The sequence below is a fragment of the Saccopteryx bilineata genome, chromosome 2 (genome assembly GCF_036850765.1).
Source record: "Saccopteryx bilineata isolate mSacBil1 chromosome 2, mSacBil1_pri_phased_curated, whole genome shotgun sequence".
NCBI lineage: Eukaryota > Metazoa > Chordata > Mammalia > Chiroptera > Emballonuridae > Saccopteryx > Saccopteryx bilineata.
The window spans coordinates 363,203,213-363,220,464 of record NC_089491.1 but is presented as its reverse complement, the minus strand read 5'-3'; the positions used below and the strand labels follow the sequence as shown (position 1 = coordinate 363,220,464).

General features: G+C 40.3%; 1 protein-coding gene across 1 annotated transcript in view; it reads right to left on the bottom strand.

The window, feature by feature from the left end:
- Positions 1-17,252, bottom strand: part of NUFIP2 (nuclear FMR1 interacting protein 2) — a 32,988-nt gene that overhangs the window by 9,825 nt on the left and 5,911 nt on the right. Inside the window, exons 2-3 of the mRNA XM_066263157.1 lie at positions 15,434-17,158; positions 1,361-1,393 (exon numbers count right to left, since the gene is read on the bottom strand). Of these exons, the coding sequence (XP_066119254.1) occupies positions 1,361-1,393; positions 15,434-17,158 (1,758 nt within the window). The remainder of the gene's footprint in view (positions 1-1,360; positions 1,394-15,433; positions 17,159-17,252) is intronic.

Sequence of the window (17,252 nt, the reverse complement as noted above, 5' to 3'; positions counted from 1 at the left end):
ATGAAGACAATGCTCATTCTTAATAGTTAAAACCATTTTATAGTAAAAAGAGGTCTATTTTAGCACTGTGTTTTCTAGTATATCCTTTTTTCATATGTTTGAATAAAAATATACATAGAAAGCAACTCAAAATAATTTGTTTGCTAGTTATCTGTAGGCTACAACTGTGTAAGACAAAAACCTGGCCTAAGAACAAGAACAAATTGGAAGAAGGAGCAGTATTGGAAAATTAGGAAAACCTACATTCTAGTCCTGCTACTTTCTAGCTTATACTATAACTTCTCTAGGCTTCAGTTTCCTAATTCATAAAATAAGAAGATAGAAGAGGCATGGCTGAGTAGTTTATTTGGTTACAGAGCATCATCCCAATACACCAAGGTTGAGGATTTAGATCTCCAGTCAGGGAACATACAAGAACCAACCAATGAATGCATAAATTAAGTGGAACAACAAATTGATGTTTCTCTCTCTCCCTTCTTCTCTCTCTAAAAATAAATTTAAAAATTTTTTTTTTAAAAAAGATAAAATTTGTAATGTCCTTCAAGTTCTAAAATTCTAAGAATTTCACATTCATTTGAAAGTAGATACTATTAAATTACAGGGTTCTGAAAGCCCAAACCTATTAGAGACTAGCTCTCTAAACCAAAATTATCACTTTATTTTAGGTTATTCCTGAAATATACTGTTCAAAACATTAGGGGATATTTTATTGCTTCATATTCATTTTGAAATGTTCCCCAATTTTTGTGGGCAGTGTAGTTATTCCACTACCGTATTTTAATATATTTGGAAAGATGGCAGTACATAATAATTAGGATAACCAATTTCAATTTTATGAAAATTGAAACAATCCAGATATGCCTTACTGCTATTCACATCTTGTTTATGGAGGTGAAAGAAGCTAATTTGCAATACTTTAGATTTCTAACCATCTTTTTAGACAATATACAGCCCAAATAAGGTTTCTAAATAGCAAATATTTTGAACTATGAATTGTACTTCTTTGGCTACCCTTGTCTACCATACAAATACAGATAAAGACAGACCACGAGTGGAAACACTTAGTCATGTTAGTTTCCTAGATTAAAAATATATATGGTCTGTCTTACTTTCATTATCAGGGGCAAAAGAAAATACTCATGTTCTTCACCTAGCAGATAGAGTACTTTCATATAATCTTTTCACTTAGTGTTAACCTAATCCTTAACAGTCCTGACATGGTAGCTAGTGCCTTTTGACTGCAGTTATTAAATAACTCAAAATACCAAGTCTACTTATTTGGTAGGACACCATTCATGTCATCCCCAACCCAAAATATAGTGATTAGTACTAACATTTCTGGTAACCTAAACATTCTTACCTTGCTTCTGCAAATTCCAAACAGATTCCATTTCTGCAAAGAAAAAAAAAGGATTATTTTATACATTAAGTTTTGTAGAGTACAGTTTAAAGTTATGCTTTTCACTTTAAGTCTAAAAAAACTAGACTGGTTATTGCTAGGCTGGAGGTAGGTTTGAAATAGCAGTTATATGAAGCTCAGACAAAACAACTCATTTTCCTGTAATTCTTAAAAATGTAATTCAGATTGCCTTAACTGTTAATTACAGAAAGTCAATTATTACCTGAAATCAAACTGCCAGAGAACTATTTTGTCTACATAATAGCAAAGATATGTAGAAGCAAGTTTTAGATAAAATGATATTTCTTATAATAGCTCACTGCTATTTAAAAAAAAAATGCTGCCTGACCAGGCGGTGGCGCAGTGGATGGAGCGTAGGACTGGGATGCAGAGGACCCAGGTTAGAGACCCCGAGTTCGCCAGCTTGAGTGAGGGCTCATCTGGTTTGAGGAAAAGCCCATCAGCTTGAACCCAAGGTCGCTGGCTCCAGCAAGGGGTTACTCGGTCTGCTGAAGGCCCACGATCAAGGCACATATGAGAAAGCAATCAGTGAACAACTAAGGTGTTGCAACGCGCAATGAAAAACTAATGATTGATGCTTCTCATCTCTCTTCGTTCCTGTCTGTCTCTCGCTGTCTATCCCTCTCTCTGGCTCTGTAGAAAATAAATAAATAAATAAAAATTTAAAAAAAAAATGCTGCCTGAGGGTGGTGGTGCAGTAGATAAAATGTCAACCTGGGATTCTAAGGTTCCAGGTTTGAAACCCCAAAGTTGCCAGTTTGAGCAAGGGGTCATTGAGAAGCAATCAATGAACTTAAACTTAAGTGCTGCAACTTCAGTGTTGATCCCAAGGTCACTAGCTCGGCTGGAGCCCCCATCAAGACAGGTAGAGAAGCAATCAAAGAACAATTAAAACGATGCATCTACCAGCTGATGCTTCTCATGTCTCTCCCTTCCTCTCTCTCTCTCTCTCTCTCTCTCTCGCTAAACAAATAAACAAAAAATCTAACTATTTTTTGGCAACCTATCACCCTCAATCAAACTCACTTCTAAAAACCTGCTAGATTTTTTCAATCAGGAATAGCTGAAATAGTCATTAGACCTGTTATCCTACAAATTTCTCTGTTTCATATGGTTTAAGAAACCCAAAGAAATACCTTTCCTTGGCTGACCTGACTACAAAAAAAATCCAACTGTTTCTTCTTTTAGTGAAAGTACAGAAATCTCACATTTTGCAACAAATAATTTGTGAGTTCTGTGTACAGATTATTTGATGTTCGTTACTCTAAGTTTGCTTAATGCAAAGATAAATCGACATTTTAGTTGTATGTTGAGGAAAAAAATAATCAAACTTTTCATTTTAGCCCACCTATGCTATAACATTTCTATTCTCTTCCCCAGCACAAATTCAACCTACCCTTGCCATTTTTTGGATGGGAAGGGGGAGGGGTAGACTACATTCAAGAGTCACAGTAGCATACTACTTTAAAGCAAAGCAAACATACAAATTTTAGAATAAAGACGAAACTACAGTTGACTCTTGGAACAACATGGGGATTAGGGGCATCAACCCCTATGCAGACAAAAGTCTGAGTATAAAGCCTGACCTGTGGTGGCGCAGTGGATAAAGTGTCAACCTGGAAATGCTGAGGTCACCGGTTCGAAACCCTGGGCTTGCCTAGTCAAGGCACATATGGGAGTTGATGCTTCCAGCTCCTCCCCCCTTCTCTCTCTCTCCCTCCCTCTCCTCTCCAAAAATGAATAATAATAATAATAAAAAAAAAAAGTCTGAGTATAACATTTGACTCCTCCAAAACATAAGTTTTCTTTCAGTATCTGCAGAGGACTGGTTCCAGGAGGCACCCGCTGGAGATATCAAAATCCATAGATGCTCAAGTCTCCTAGATAAAATGACATCGATCAGTGCATACAGCCAGCCCTCTGCATTTGTGGATTTCTACCATGAATAGAAAACAGTAAAGGTATTTATTGAAAGAACTTCACATTTAAGTGGGCCTGGCACAGGTAAACTCATGTGGTACAAGAGTCAACTGTATTTACTAACACTTGATTTCTTTAATGGATTAATGACATTTCCTCAGCCTAACTAGAAACATTTAGTTTTAGGTTTTACTCTAAAATTATAGATTTATTTTAAATAAGTCATGACTTTGAGGAGGGAAAAGGGAAATTTAACCTAGCTAAAAAAATTAGCTATGGGCCAGCCTAGCTTGTATGCAAGAAATAAATCAACATTATCTATACTGCATAGAATGCAAGTCCCCTTCCTGTTATTTAATATTAACTACTTCTATAACTAATTGCAACTGGATTGCCTGATTAGAATTTTAAAGTTTCCACCTGGCCTGTGATGGTGCAGAGAATAGATTGTCAGCCTGGAATACTGAGGTCACAGGTTCAAATACTGGGCTTGCCCTTTCAAGGCACATGCAAGAAGCAACCAATGAACAACTAAAAGAAAGCAACTATGAGTTGATAATTCTTGCTCCCCACCTCCTCTCTCTGTAAAATCAATAAAATCATTAAAAAAAAAAAAAAAAAAAGAAAGAAAAAGGAATTTTAAAGTTTCCATGTAACTCAAAGTCAAGATTAAAAAGACGGCCTGACCAGGCAGTGGCGCAGTGGATAGAGCGTCGGACTGGGATACGGAGGGCTCGCCAGCTTGAGCACGGGCTCATCTGGTTTGAGCAAAAGCTCACCAGCTTGGACCCAAGATTGCTGGCTCGAGCACGGGGTTACTATATCTGCTGTGGTCCCCCCGGTCAAGGCACATATGAGAAAGCAATCAATGAACAACTAAGATGTCGCAACAAAAAACTAATGATTGATGCTTCTCATCTCTCTCCATTCCTGTCTGTCCCTATCTCTCTCTCTCTCTCTGACTCTCTCTCTGTCCCTGTAAAAAAAAAAAAACAAAAAAAACCCCAGGTCTGACCTGTGGTGGCGCAGTGGATAAAGCCTCGACCTGGAAATGCTGAGGTCGCCAGTTCGAAACCCTGGGCTTGCCTGGTCAAGACACAAATGGGAGTTGATGCTTCCAGCTCCTCCCCCCTGTCTGTCTCTCTCTCTCTCTCTGTCTCTCTCCTCTCTAAAATGATTAAATAAAATAAAAAAATTAAAAAAAAAAAAACAAAAAACCAGATTACAAAGAAGGTATAAATACCTTCGCATGACTGAATATCATGATTAAACAACACTATTAAAACCAAAAAGCCAGGCCCTGGCCAGTTGGCTCAGTGGCAAAGCATTGGCCCAGTATATGGATGTCCCAGGTTCAATTCCTTGTCGGGGCACACATGAGAACTGACCATCTGCTTCTCTACCTCCCCCCCCCCCACTTCTCTCTCTGTCTCACTTTCTTTCCTTCCTGTAACCATGGTTCAGCTGGAGCAAGTTGGCCCCAGGCACTGAGGTTAGCTCCATGGCCTCCACTCAGGTGCTGGTTAGAGCTTGATTGCTGAGGCACAAACCAACACCCCAGATGGGCAAAGTAGTGGCCCCTGGTGGGCTTGCTAGGTGGATCCTGGATGGGGCGCATGCATGAGTCTGTCTCTGCTTCCCCTCCCATCACTGAAATAACAAGAATAATAATAATCTCAGTCTTTTAACCTCCAATTATACAGTTACTGAGAAATAGCCACAAAACCAAACCTGCTAACCTAAGTAAGGAGCTCTGCTCATAAGATACACCAAGGTAGGCAGTTTTGTTAAAATTCTGTCATTTAGACTATCATCCAAATTTGAAATTTTACTATATCAAAATGTTCAGATATAGTTATGCTTCTCATCAAATGAAGAAAATTTAACATTCAATTTTCAAAAGCAGGCTATTTTCTACATAGCTAATCTATAACAATGCTTCCTAAAGTAAATGTCCAGTTACCGGCAAATTTTTAATGCCAAGTGGATTAAAATACAGTTATTTAGGGGCTAGGGATACAGATCCAAAAACAGAAAGACTCTGCTTCTGTTGGTTTAGTAGAGTAAGTAGCTCTTCTAGGTAGACACATTGGTATGAATAAAGCCTGGTGGTATTAAAAGTGTGCTTAAGTAGGGGTCAGCAAAGTGGGTTCTATCCACCACTAGCTTTCTTTCCAAAAAGTTTCACTGGAACAGAGTTATACCTACTGCAAGTATTATCAAGAATCCAGTAACTGCAATAGAGAGCCTATGGCTCATGAAGCCTGAAATATTTACTACCTGATCCTTTATATAAGAAGTTTGCTGACCCATGCTTTAGTCATGGACATAGTAGTTTATTAAGACTGAAAGTCACTAAGAAAAAAGGATGTAGACAAAGTGAAATGATTTAGACTATTCAGAGAACAGAGCACAATGGCTACATAAGGAAAAGTTTATTATTTAATCATATAGGTGAAGGGAAGCCATTAAAGAAATCTAAGGTTAGTGCACTAAATATTAGTAATAATTCCAATGAAACTGAAGAGAATGAATCAAATAACAATACAAAGAGCCCAGTAAACGGTACTGTAAAAGTAAAAATATTAGGACAGTTGTATTAAAGATGGAAAAGGAAAAAAAAATGGAGGTGTTCAAGACAGGATCCATATAACTTAAAAGAACTATATGTTAATTAACTTGAGAGCAAAGGCAAGAGCAAGCAGGTGTTGAGAAAAAATGAATTTTTTTTTTTTTTTGTATTTTTCTGAAGCTGGAAACGGGGAGGCAGTCAGACTCCCACATGCACCCGACCGGGATCCACCAGGTACGCCCACCAGGGGGCGATGCTCTGCCCATCCGGGGCGTCACTCTGTTGCCACCAGAGCCACTCTACCGCCTGAGACAGAGGCCATGAAGCCATCCCCAGTGCCCAGGCGATAGAACTGGGTGAAATTACCCAGAAGTTTAAGTGACATGAAAAGGAGACTGAAGGATCATTGACATCTGAGGAAAAGAGAATGATACCTGACTGGTTATACTGAAGATACAGAAAGTAGGAATGGGTATTCAAGGAACTGCAAACTAGACAATTTAGGGAAGAAGTATTAAACTACTGCAATTCTTAACCCAAAGTTAAGATAATGGTTCCCTTTTCTCAAGCTCAATGCCACTGCCCTGGTTCAACGAGTGGTGGTGCCTGTGAACATTTCTGTAGTCTTTACCTGGCCTTTTGCCATTAACCAACCCTTACTTTCTGTCTTCAATACCACAGCTATCATTCTCTTCCTTTAAAAATATAAATCTGAAAGTGAGCACAATGTTCAAAACATTTCAGTGGGTTCTCACTGCCTATAGGAAGAATAGATGTTTGTCTTCCATAAAATTTATTTCTAGCATTTGACACAGTGGCTGGTACATCAATAAACTAGATGACTAAAGATTTTGAATTTGTACTATTCACCTCCTTTGAAACAAATTTAATAACCAGCAATCTTCAAAAACTATTCCATTTACTCCACCTAAAATATTCTGACTCTACTTGTACAATAAGCCAAATTCCACTTATTTTCTGAATCCTTCCACCAGTAGATCGTAATCCCACCACCACTTTAGAAATTTGTTTTCCAACTGCATTTTGTGTATTTTTCTACAGAGCTATCACATTAGTAATATTTGTTTCTATCCATGTTTCCCTATTAGAGGTCCTTAATGACATGAACCCTCTCTTTTCATTTACTTATCACCATAGCTTCACACAGTGCTTAGTACAAAAAATACTGATTTGAATGGAATATGACTTATAAATTAGGAATATGACAAAGCAGTATCAGGTAGATCCATCTGAAATTACAGATATTCAACCTTTTTTGACCTACAAAACCAGTAATTTCATGTTATAACCAAATAGATTCAGAATGTAATTCTCTTTTTTTTTTTTTTTTCTTTCTGAAGCTGGAAACAGGGAGAGACAGTCAGACAGACTCCCGCATGCGCCGGACCGGGATCCACCCGGCACGCCCACCAGGGGCCACGCTCTGCCCACCAGGGGGCGATGCTCTGCCCATCCTGGGCGTCGCCATGTTGCGACCAGAGCCACTCTAGCGCCTGAGGCAGAGGCCACAGAGCCATCCCCAGCGCCCGGCCATCTTTGCTCCAATGGAGCCTTGGCTGCAGGAGGGGAAGAGAGAGACAGAGAGGAAAGCGCGGCGGAGGGGTGGAGAAGCAAATGGGCGCTTCTCCTGTGTGCCCTGGCCGGGAATCGAACCCAGGTCCTCCGCACGCTAGGCCGACGCTCTACCGCTGAGCCAACCGGCCAGGGCCCAGAATGTAATTCTCAAGTCCTTCAAAAAACCTGAACATTTAAAAAAGCCCGTAATGGCTTCCCCCACCCCAAAAAACAAAATAATCAAATATAAGGCCCACAACCGAGAGCCCCCAGATCAATTTACCACTAATTATGTCTTCCAACTCTTTTAAGCCATCAAATACTGTAATTCAGCAGGGTGGTAACATAAATTTAAGTTGGTTTGTTTGCAACCTAACTCAGATTTACCCATGTTTTGATGATTATTAGCTATCCCCATCATGATGTTTTGTTATTTTGATTTCCTCTTTCTCAATTAGAGAAATTTCTCCATTTACCTGCCTATTCTTTTGCAAAGTCTGTCAGAAATTTCTCCTCACCCTTTTCTTTTCCATTTGACAACACCCATAGAGAAATGCAGAACTTTTTCAAGCAAATTTGATTAATATAGTTAGAAGTCACCACCTTTTCAGTAGATGCTTAACAAAAACCTTATCCATTTCAATCCTATATTCCCAGTTTGGAGCTACACTAAATCAGACTAAAGAACTGTCTGGATCACCTCTAAATACACTTGGAACTCAAGGGTTTTATTTTATTTACTTGTTCTTTGTTTTGCTCATTTCTACTGCTGTATGTACTCTGATACAGTGTGCTTTTAAAAGATTAAATATCAAATTCAAGTTGCTTGAAATGAAACTGCTACTACAATGGCAATAAGATCATTTGTTTTTATACCATTGGTGGTTACTTCCCTCACCCTCAGAACTTAAGCTAATGAAATCTGGGGGTTAAATCTTAGCTTCTACAAATTCCTCATAAGCTACCTTTCAGACTAAGACCAAAGTAAATTCATTACTGCACTTATAAAGCAGACTTAATGAGAAATCAAGCACCCAGTAAAAATGCTAAAATATCAATTCATTGAGAAAAAAAAAGATCTTATACCATTGTAAGAATTATTTGTTACACACATTCTAAAAGACACCCCCAAATTTAGGAAATTTAACCAGAGCTGAAACCAAAGTCAAAACTGCAGGTAGGAAAATATTAGATTACTATTAAAATATTAATAATCTTTAATGTTAATATAAGCAAGGGAGGACAGGTCCAGAGAGAAATGAGAAGCATCAACACCTTAGTTGTTCATTGTTTTTTCATATGCACCTTGACCCAAGGGCTCCAGTGACCCCTTGCTCAAGCCAGCAACCATGGGATGATTTCTATGACCTCATGTTCAATCCTCAGACCTCAGGGTTTCGAACCTGGGTCCTCAAGAGTTCCAAGGCTGACACTCTATCCACTGTGCCACTGCCTGGTCAGGATATATAATCTTTAATATTAAGCATATTAGATATATTTTCTAATAAGATTATTAGACAGCTATAAGGAAATCATGAAGCAACTGCTATAAAATGCAAAAGTCCCTGGCCAGTTGGCTCAGTGTTAGAGAGCGTCGGCCTGGCGTGCAGGAGTCCCGGGTTCGATTCCTGGTCAGGGCACACAGGAGAAGCGCCCATCTGCTTCTCCACCCCTCCCCCTCTCCTTCCTCTCTGTCTCTCTCTTCCCCTCCCGCAGCCAAGGCTCCACTGGAGCAAAGTTGGCCCGGGCGCTGAGGATGGCTCCATGACCTTTGCCTCAGGCACTAGAATGGCCCTGGTTGCAACAGAGCATTGCCCCCTGGTGGGCATGCAGGGTGGATCCCAGTCGGGTGTATGCAAGAGTCTGTCTGACTACCTCCCTGTTTCCAGCTTCAGAAAAATACAAAAAAAAAAAAAAAAAAAAATGCAGTTAAGGTGAATATTTATTAAACATTGTGCTAAAAAAAGAAAATTTATTGGCTCAGTGGTAGAGCGTCAGCCTGGCGTGCAGGAATCCCGGGTGTTTTTTTGTGTGTGTTTTTTTGGTATTTTTCTGAAGCTGGAAACGGGGAGAGACAGTCAGACAGACTCCCGCATGCGCCCGACCGGGATCCACCCGGCACGCCCACCAGGGGCAACGCTCTGCCCACCAGGGGGTGATGCTTTGCCCCTCTGGGGCATCGCTCCGCCACGACCAGAGCCACTCTAGTGCCTGGGGCAGAGGCCAAGGAACCATCCCCAGCGCCTGGGCCATCCCCGCTCCAATGGAGCCTTGGCTGCGGAAGGGGAAGAGAGAGACAGAGAGGAAGGAGGGGGGGGGTGGAGAAGCAAATGGGTGCTTCTCCTATGTGCCCTGGCCGGGAATCGAACCTAGGTCCCCCGCACGCCAGGCCGACGCTCTACTGCTGAGCCAACCGGCCAGGGCCGGAATCCCGGGTTTGATTCCCGGCCAGAGCACACAGGAGAGGCGCCCATCTGCTTCTCCACCCCACCCGTCTCCTTCCTCTCTGTCTCTCTCTTCCCCTCCTGCAGCCAAGGCTCCACTGGAGCAAAAGATGCCCTGGGTGCTGGGGATGGCTCCATGGCCTCTGCCTCAGGTGATAGAGTGGCTCTGGTCGCAACAGAGCAACACCCCGGATGCACAGAGCATTGCCCCCTGGTGGGCGTGCCTGGTGGATCCCGGTCGGGCGCATGCGGGAGTCTGTCTGACTGCCTCCCCATTTCCAGCTTCAGAAAATTACAAAAAAAAAAAGAAAGAAAATTTAATATTCAGATCTTTCTGTGAACAAACGTCTAACTGTATACAAAGTCCCCATCAACCATAACTTATCTCCTCATATCTTGTTTATTAACAAATCCCATAGCTGCAAAAATATTTCAGTTCGGCCTGACCTGTGGTGGCACAGTGGATAAAGCATGGACCTGGAAATACTGAGGTCGCCGGTTCAAAACCCTGGGCTTGCCGGTCAGGGCACATATGGGAGTTGATGCTTCCAGCTCCTCCCCCCCTTCTCTCTCTCTGTCTCTCCCTCTCCTCTCTAAAATGAATAAAAAATTAAAAAAAATATTTCAGTTCCCTCATGCCCTTATTCAACTTAAAAACCTTTTTCAAAATAAATATTCATTATGCCTGGCCTGTGGTGGCACAGTGGATAAAGCATCGACCTAGAATGCTGAGGTCACTGGTTCGAAACCCTGAGCTTGCCTGGTGAAGGCTCATATGGGAGTTGATGCTTCCTGCTCCTCCCCCTTCTCTCTCTAAAGTGAATAAAGTCTTTGAAATGAAAAACCTCCACAATCTGGCAACAACTTGCCTTCCTTCTTTTACAGCCCCCTCAGCACATCCAAAGTGAATGAGTCCCTTCCAATATTCAGATTCACTCATGACTGTCCAACTTTTGTATTATCTTTCTCTCTGCATTTCCACATGTCAAAAATGTTCCCTATCTATCAATACCCAGTTTTAAAGGCTGTTCCCCCCATGAAAACAGACAATACATTTACCCTTTTACTTCATTAAATTCTCTCTTCCTCCACTGAAATCTAATTACTTGTATCCTTTCTCATGACATTTAAAATCTCACCTTATAAACTTGTCATTGTTTTCTCTTCTACTTAGCAGACCATGTCAAAGTCTTCCAAAACTAAGCAAAGTACTTTGCCTACGGTAGGTATATCATTAGAGAAAGGGAACACACATACACAAATTATTGCACAACTCTATAGTAGTACAAAAAACTGACAGAAAAGAAAAAAAACTGAGGTTAGGTTCTCTAGATCCAGAGTTCCCAATCCTAGCTGGTAATTAGAACCATCTAGTAAATTAAATTTTTACTCCAGGGCCCAACCCAGATCTACTGAATCACATCACTTATACCAATATCCTGCTACCTTGAACAGAGCAACAAATTGTTTAAATTTCATGAAATAGCCTAGTTACCTCAATGATTTTTTTTTTCATTTTTCATTTTTCCGAAGCTGGAAATGGGGAGGCAGTCAGACAGACTCCCGCATGCACCTGACCGGGATCCACCCGGCATGCCCACCAGGGGAGATGCTCTGCCCCTCTGGGGCGTCGCTCTGTTGCATCCAGAGCCATTCTAGCACCTGAGGCAGAGGCCACAGAGCCGTCCTCAGTGCCTGGGCCATCTTTGCTCCAATGGAGCCTTGGCTGTGGGAGGGGAAGAGAGAGACAGAGAGGAAGGAGAGGGGGAGGGGTGGAGAAGCAGATGGGCGCTTCTCCTGTGTGCCCTGGCCGGGAATCGAACCTGGGACTCCCGCATGCCAGGCCGATGCTCTACCGCTGAGCCAACCGGCCAAGGCTACCTCAATGATATTTTATACTGGATAACCTCATGTTGACTGACCCCAACCATCAAGGATTAAAAATTCTATACATTTTCCCTGAATCTCTATATGCTGGGTAAAATTTACCATATCAAATTATTTTTTAATGAATATTCTAAAATGTCAGCATTTTAAATGCTTGATATCCTTCAGTGCAATATTAGCCAGGCAAGATAAATCAACTCTGTTTAAATTAACACTGACCAAACACAATGCACACAAAAGTCTATCGTATTTCAACAGAATTGGCTTCAAATGACTTAGACCAGTGTTTTTCAACTGCCAGTCCACGAAAGAGTTAACCACACTGATGTTGCATAAAAATTATTATAGAGTCTATAATCATTAGGTGTATAATCTAAAACAGTGGTTTTCAACCTTTTTACACTTGGGGATCGGTGAAAATAGAAATATTTCAGGGACCACTAAAGCAGAAATCACCCTGAGTACAAGCAAATTCGACTAAGATCATTGGGTCTGTAATCTTCATGCAACATCAGAGTGGTTAACTCTTTCACGGACTGGCATGAAATTTCAGTCAGAACAGTGATTGAAAAACACTGATCTAAAACATGCACTATTCCAGCCCTGGCATGGTGGCTCAGTGGATACAGCACCCTACCAGTATACCAAGGTCATGTACTAAACGCAACTAATGAGTGCACAACTAAACAAAGCAACTAAGTGGACCATCAACTGAGCTGATGCATCTCTCTCACTGCCCCCAACAAATCAATGGAAAAAGTTTTTTAAATAAAACAAGCACCATTCCTACTGAAGTGACATAGCACACCCTCCTACCTACTACTTCCAAATAAAGTTGTGGAAGGACTTATTTTTGAACTTAGAAGGTATACATAGAACTTCCAATTCTACATCCAATTTAACTCACTTAGTAAGAGATTACTTTTTAACATGTGAATTCTACATTAAAGGACCAAGAAAATAATACAGGATCTCTTGTAGATACTCCAAAAAGCCCACATGATTATTTCCTCTTTTCGGGTTTAACAAAACATAAAAATAAAAAAGGGCAAGCCTTCACTTATGAAAAAGATCTTCAGATCTTCAAAAAGTTGTGATTCAAAACAAACGCAAAGAAAAAAGAGAGGCCTGACCAGGTGGTGGTGCAGTGGATAGAGCGTCGGACTGGGATGCAGAGGACCCAGGTTTGAGACCCTGAGGTCGCCAGCTTGAGCGCAGGCTCATCTGGTTTGAGCAAAAAGCTCACCAGCTTGGACCCAAGGTCACTGGCTCAAGAAAGGGGTTACTCAGTCTGAAGGCCCACAGTCAAGGCACATATGAAAAAGTAATCAATGAACTAAGGTGTCGCAATGAAAAACTGATGACTGATGCTTCTCATCTCTCTGTTCCTGTGTTCCTGTCTGTCTGTCCCTATCTATCCCTCTCTCTGACTCTGTCTCTGTAAAAAAAAAAAAAAAAAAAGAAATTAGTGACCTAATGAACTAATCTATATTAGGCAGGAATTTAAAGAACCTACCACTTTGCAACCTAATTGAACAGTATATTGCATATCAGCTAGGGGGAAAAAATCTATACCAATTTAATCTCAATATTGTCCAAATACAAAACTTTTTCAAAAGGACACTTTACTCAGGCAAATCTTTCAATAACACAACCAAACTAAATATATCGGCAATCATGTAGGAACATTTAATTTAAATTGACTTCGTAGTTAGCCTATCTATCAGGAAAAGGCATACAGAATACCTAGAAATAAATAAGTTAATACTCCCATTTTGAAAAGGCTGCAGTTCTCCATAATAAAAAAATCACACGAAATCACCAATCAACCAGCTAATGGAACAACTTATCTCAGAATTTTTTTACAAGTTGTGGGACAAAACAAAACCAGATCTTCTCTCAGGCTCATACAATGACCACCAGTACAAAATATTTTGATAATTTTCTAACTAGTGGTCTTTAAAGGGCAGACAGCACAGAAAGTTATCATCAGAAACACCCAACTTCCCCTGCCAGAATTTAATTTATAATTAATGTCTGAAGAAACTAAGCATTTGTTTTTTGCCCTAACTTTCCTAAAAACATACAGCTCCTGATTTAACTTATATTTACTTTTCAAGAGCAGTGCTAAAGAAAAATGAAGACATAATTTTATCTGTCAAGATTTCTACTTCTAAACTATAAGGCAACTCTTACTCCCTTTAAAAAAAGGGAGTAAAAACAGAAAAAAGATATCTTTATTTCACTAAATGTCTTCCAGTTTGCAGATAAGGAAAGGTATGCAGACTAGGTAATTTGCTTAAAAGTCACATAACTATTAATCTGAGACAGATTCTTCTAGGGAGTATATGGTAATTTCTGGATCCTTATATAATACACTGCCTCTACCTGCAGTTGGCTAGTGACCATCTAAAAGAGTCACTGTTAAAAATGGAAATGTGTGTGAAACTAACAGTGTCAACGTAAGTGGGAAATAAATCAACTTTTTTAAAAGGAATTTTTAATGGGAATATGCATGTATTAGGTATGTGCATGCATGCATTTGTTGGGGGGAGTAAGGGATGAAGGTGGAAGACTAAAAACCACTATTAAAAACACTGAGGTTTTGCCTGACCAGGTGGTGGCGCAGTGGATAGAGCGTCGGACTGGGATGCCAAGGACCCAGGTTCGAAACCCCGAGGTCTCCCACTTGAGCGCGAGCTCATCTGGTTTGAGCAAAAGCTCACCAGCTTGGACCCAAAGTTGCTGGCTCAAGCAAGGGGTTACTCGGTCTGCTGAAGGCCTGCGTTCAAGGCACATATGAGAAAGCAATCAATGAGCAGCTAAGGTGTCGCAATGCACAAGAGATTGGTGATTGATGCTTCTCATCTCTCTGTTCCTGTCTGTCTGTCCCTGTGTATCCCTCTCTGACTCTGTCTCTGTAAAAAAAAAAAAAAAAAAAGTAAAAATACTGAGGTTTTAAACTTCATTAAACCCCATTATTTGCTAAATAAATCCATTCGTGTCACACAGCAAATTTTTCTTTAAGACACAAACAAACCACGTTGTAAAAGTTATTTATCATAGAACTTGAAAGATTTATCTGGTTCCTTTTTAACATGGGCTTTTTGACTCTGAAACGTAGAGCCTTGTCCCTATAATGGTAATTGTGCTTATTATTGTCCTTTGTCTAAATTATTTTCTAATTACTCTCTGGCATTCGTTATTCCTACTCATTTTAAGCAAATTAGAACTATTCAGTGATCTAATAAAGAAGTATAAGATGTAAAAAGCAAACGAGAAGGAACATCTGTTTACAGAATAATTTTAAAAGAACTTTAAGAGTGTTCAAGTAAAAATATAACACCCCTTTAGACACACCTCTTTCTTCTTTGAACCAGGCAGGTCAATTATACTTACCTATATACATTCTTTTAAGTTAGAAATAAACTTTAACCATAATATTTCCAAAGACCCTGAATTTGCTTATCAGCTGCTTATCCATATTATTCGCAACTTAGTTACAAAATTCTTAGATAATCTCATAGTAATTTCCAAAATTCACTTAATACAACAGCTAATAAATGCATAATTAATTGACTAATAACAATCTTTGTATAGGAACAAATGAGTTACCTTTAGTGTGATATACAATAGCAGCCCTCAGGTCAAAAGAACCCCAGCTATCATTCCTTTCTAGGCCTCTCTGGTATCTCTGTTCTTTGGCGGAGCCTAACAAAGTGTTCGTAGGAGACGCCAGAGGATTTTGATTTTCTATCTCGTAGTCCTTTGAGAGAAACACTAAAGCACCTTGACTACTGGTGTCTGCTTTTTGCAGGTCACCTATATGACTGGGTTCCAAGGATAAGGCTCCACTCTCACTAGTAGTCCCAGATTTCAGAATGTTACCCAGAACTTGAGGACTAGTCCGTTTTTCCAGCTCATAAGCCTTGGGAAACACAGGATGCTCAGTTCCTGAGGGGATTATTTCAGCACCCTGTGAAACCAAAGTGGCAGGATATTCCCCTTGAAATGTCACCTCCATCACTTTATGATCTGATGACTTCCCAATAATAGTTTCAGGGCCAGCACTGGGCTCATTTATAAATGATAAACCCCACTGATTCTGGAAGATATCCCCCAGGTTTTGCTGATCTGTCTGAGAAGGTAGATCCACTTGTGCTGTGCTCAACAGCACAGTTTGCATATTTGAAGGGTAGATAAAAAGGCTAGACTTAATTTGTTCAACAGCTGCTGAAGTCAGACTCTTGTCCTGGAGAACTGAATCAGTCCCGGAAGAGATAGGTGTTACAGTATTAGCAGCAGTAGTTAGCAGTGGCTGACCCCCTGGAGAAAATACACTTCCATCAGTCCCTGCTAAAACAGGCCCATTAGAAAAGCTGGCCGAAGTAACAGATTTCAGCGCTGACATAGGGACCTGGGATAACCGACTTGAAGACTGGGTCTGAGTTTCCCCAGTAGAAGACGAAGAGGATGAAGATGAAGATGGTGACACAGAAGAGTTCTGTACAGTTTTGTTGAGGTTTTCCTTAACTTTGCTTGCATAACTTATTTTAGGAACTATTTTAGCACTGCTATTGTCCACTGGAAAAACTGGGGGCGGTTTAAATAGGGTCCACGAATCCTCTTTGGAGGCAACAGCAGAAGCATGCTTTCCTTTGGGTCTGTCATCAAACTTTTTGCTGCTCACACCAGGTTTGATATCAGAGCTTTTCCGCAGCATATCACCCACAGCAGGTTTTCCTCGACTTGTTCCTCCAGGCCCAGTTTCATACTTCCAAATGGGCTTTGAACCATCTACTCGATTTCCCTTTTGTTCACTATAGTCAGGCTTGAAAGTTTCAAGTCCCTGCTTTAAGATTGGGACACTGGTCTCTTGTTGCATTATTTTGTCCTGCACTAAATTAAGGTTTTCACAACCCTTGGCACTATTGCGCCTAGCTTTTCTTTTTTTAGGAGTGGTATATCCGCTCTCAGATCCACTACCATCATTATCTGCTCCTTTGCCCATATAACCATTAGTAATATAGCCAGAATTAGTTGTTACAACACCATTTGGAATTGCTATAGTATCACTCTTATCTAAAGACTGGTTCTCTCCAGATTTATTTTCATAAGACTTTCCATTCTTTTTGTCCATACTGTTTTTCTGAATGAAATTCCTTGTTTTAATTCCTGCTTTTCCAAAGGTGCTGGACTTTACAGTCTGTTTCAGATTAGTGTCTACAACTTGTTGGTTGCCATTGAGGACCCTGGAAATAGGGATGGTAGCTTCATCGGAACCCAAGTTCTTTAAAGGTATGTCTCTTTCTCCAGCATTACCATTTAGTTCACCATAACCTAGGGAGGAAAAATAAATTTTATATTAATATGCAAATTCCAGAGGTACTTAACATTTAAAGAATGTTTCTTTACTGTCTGCTAGACACTATGC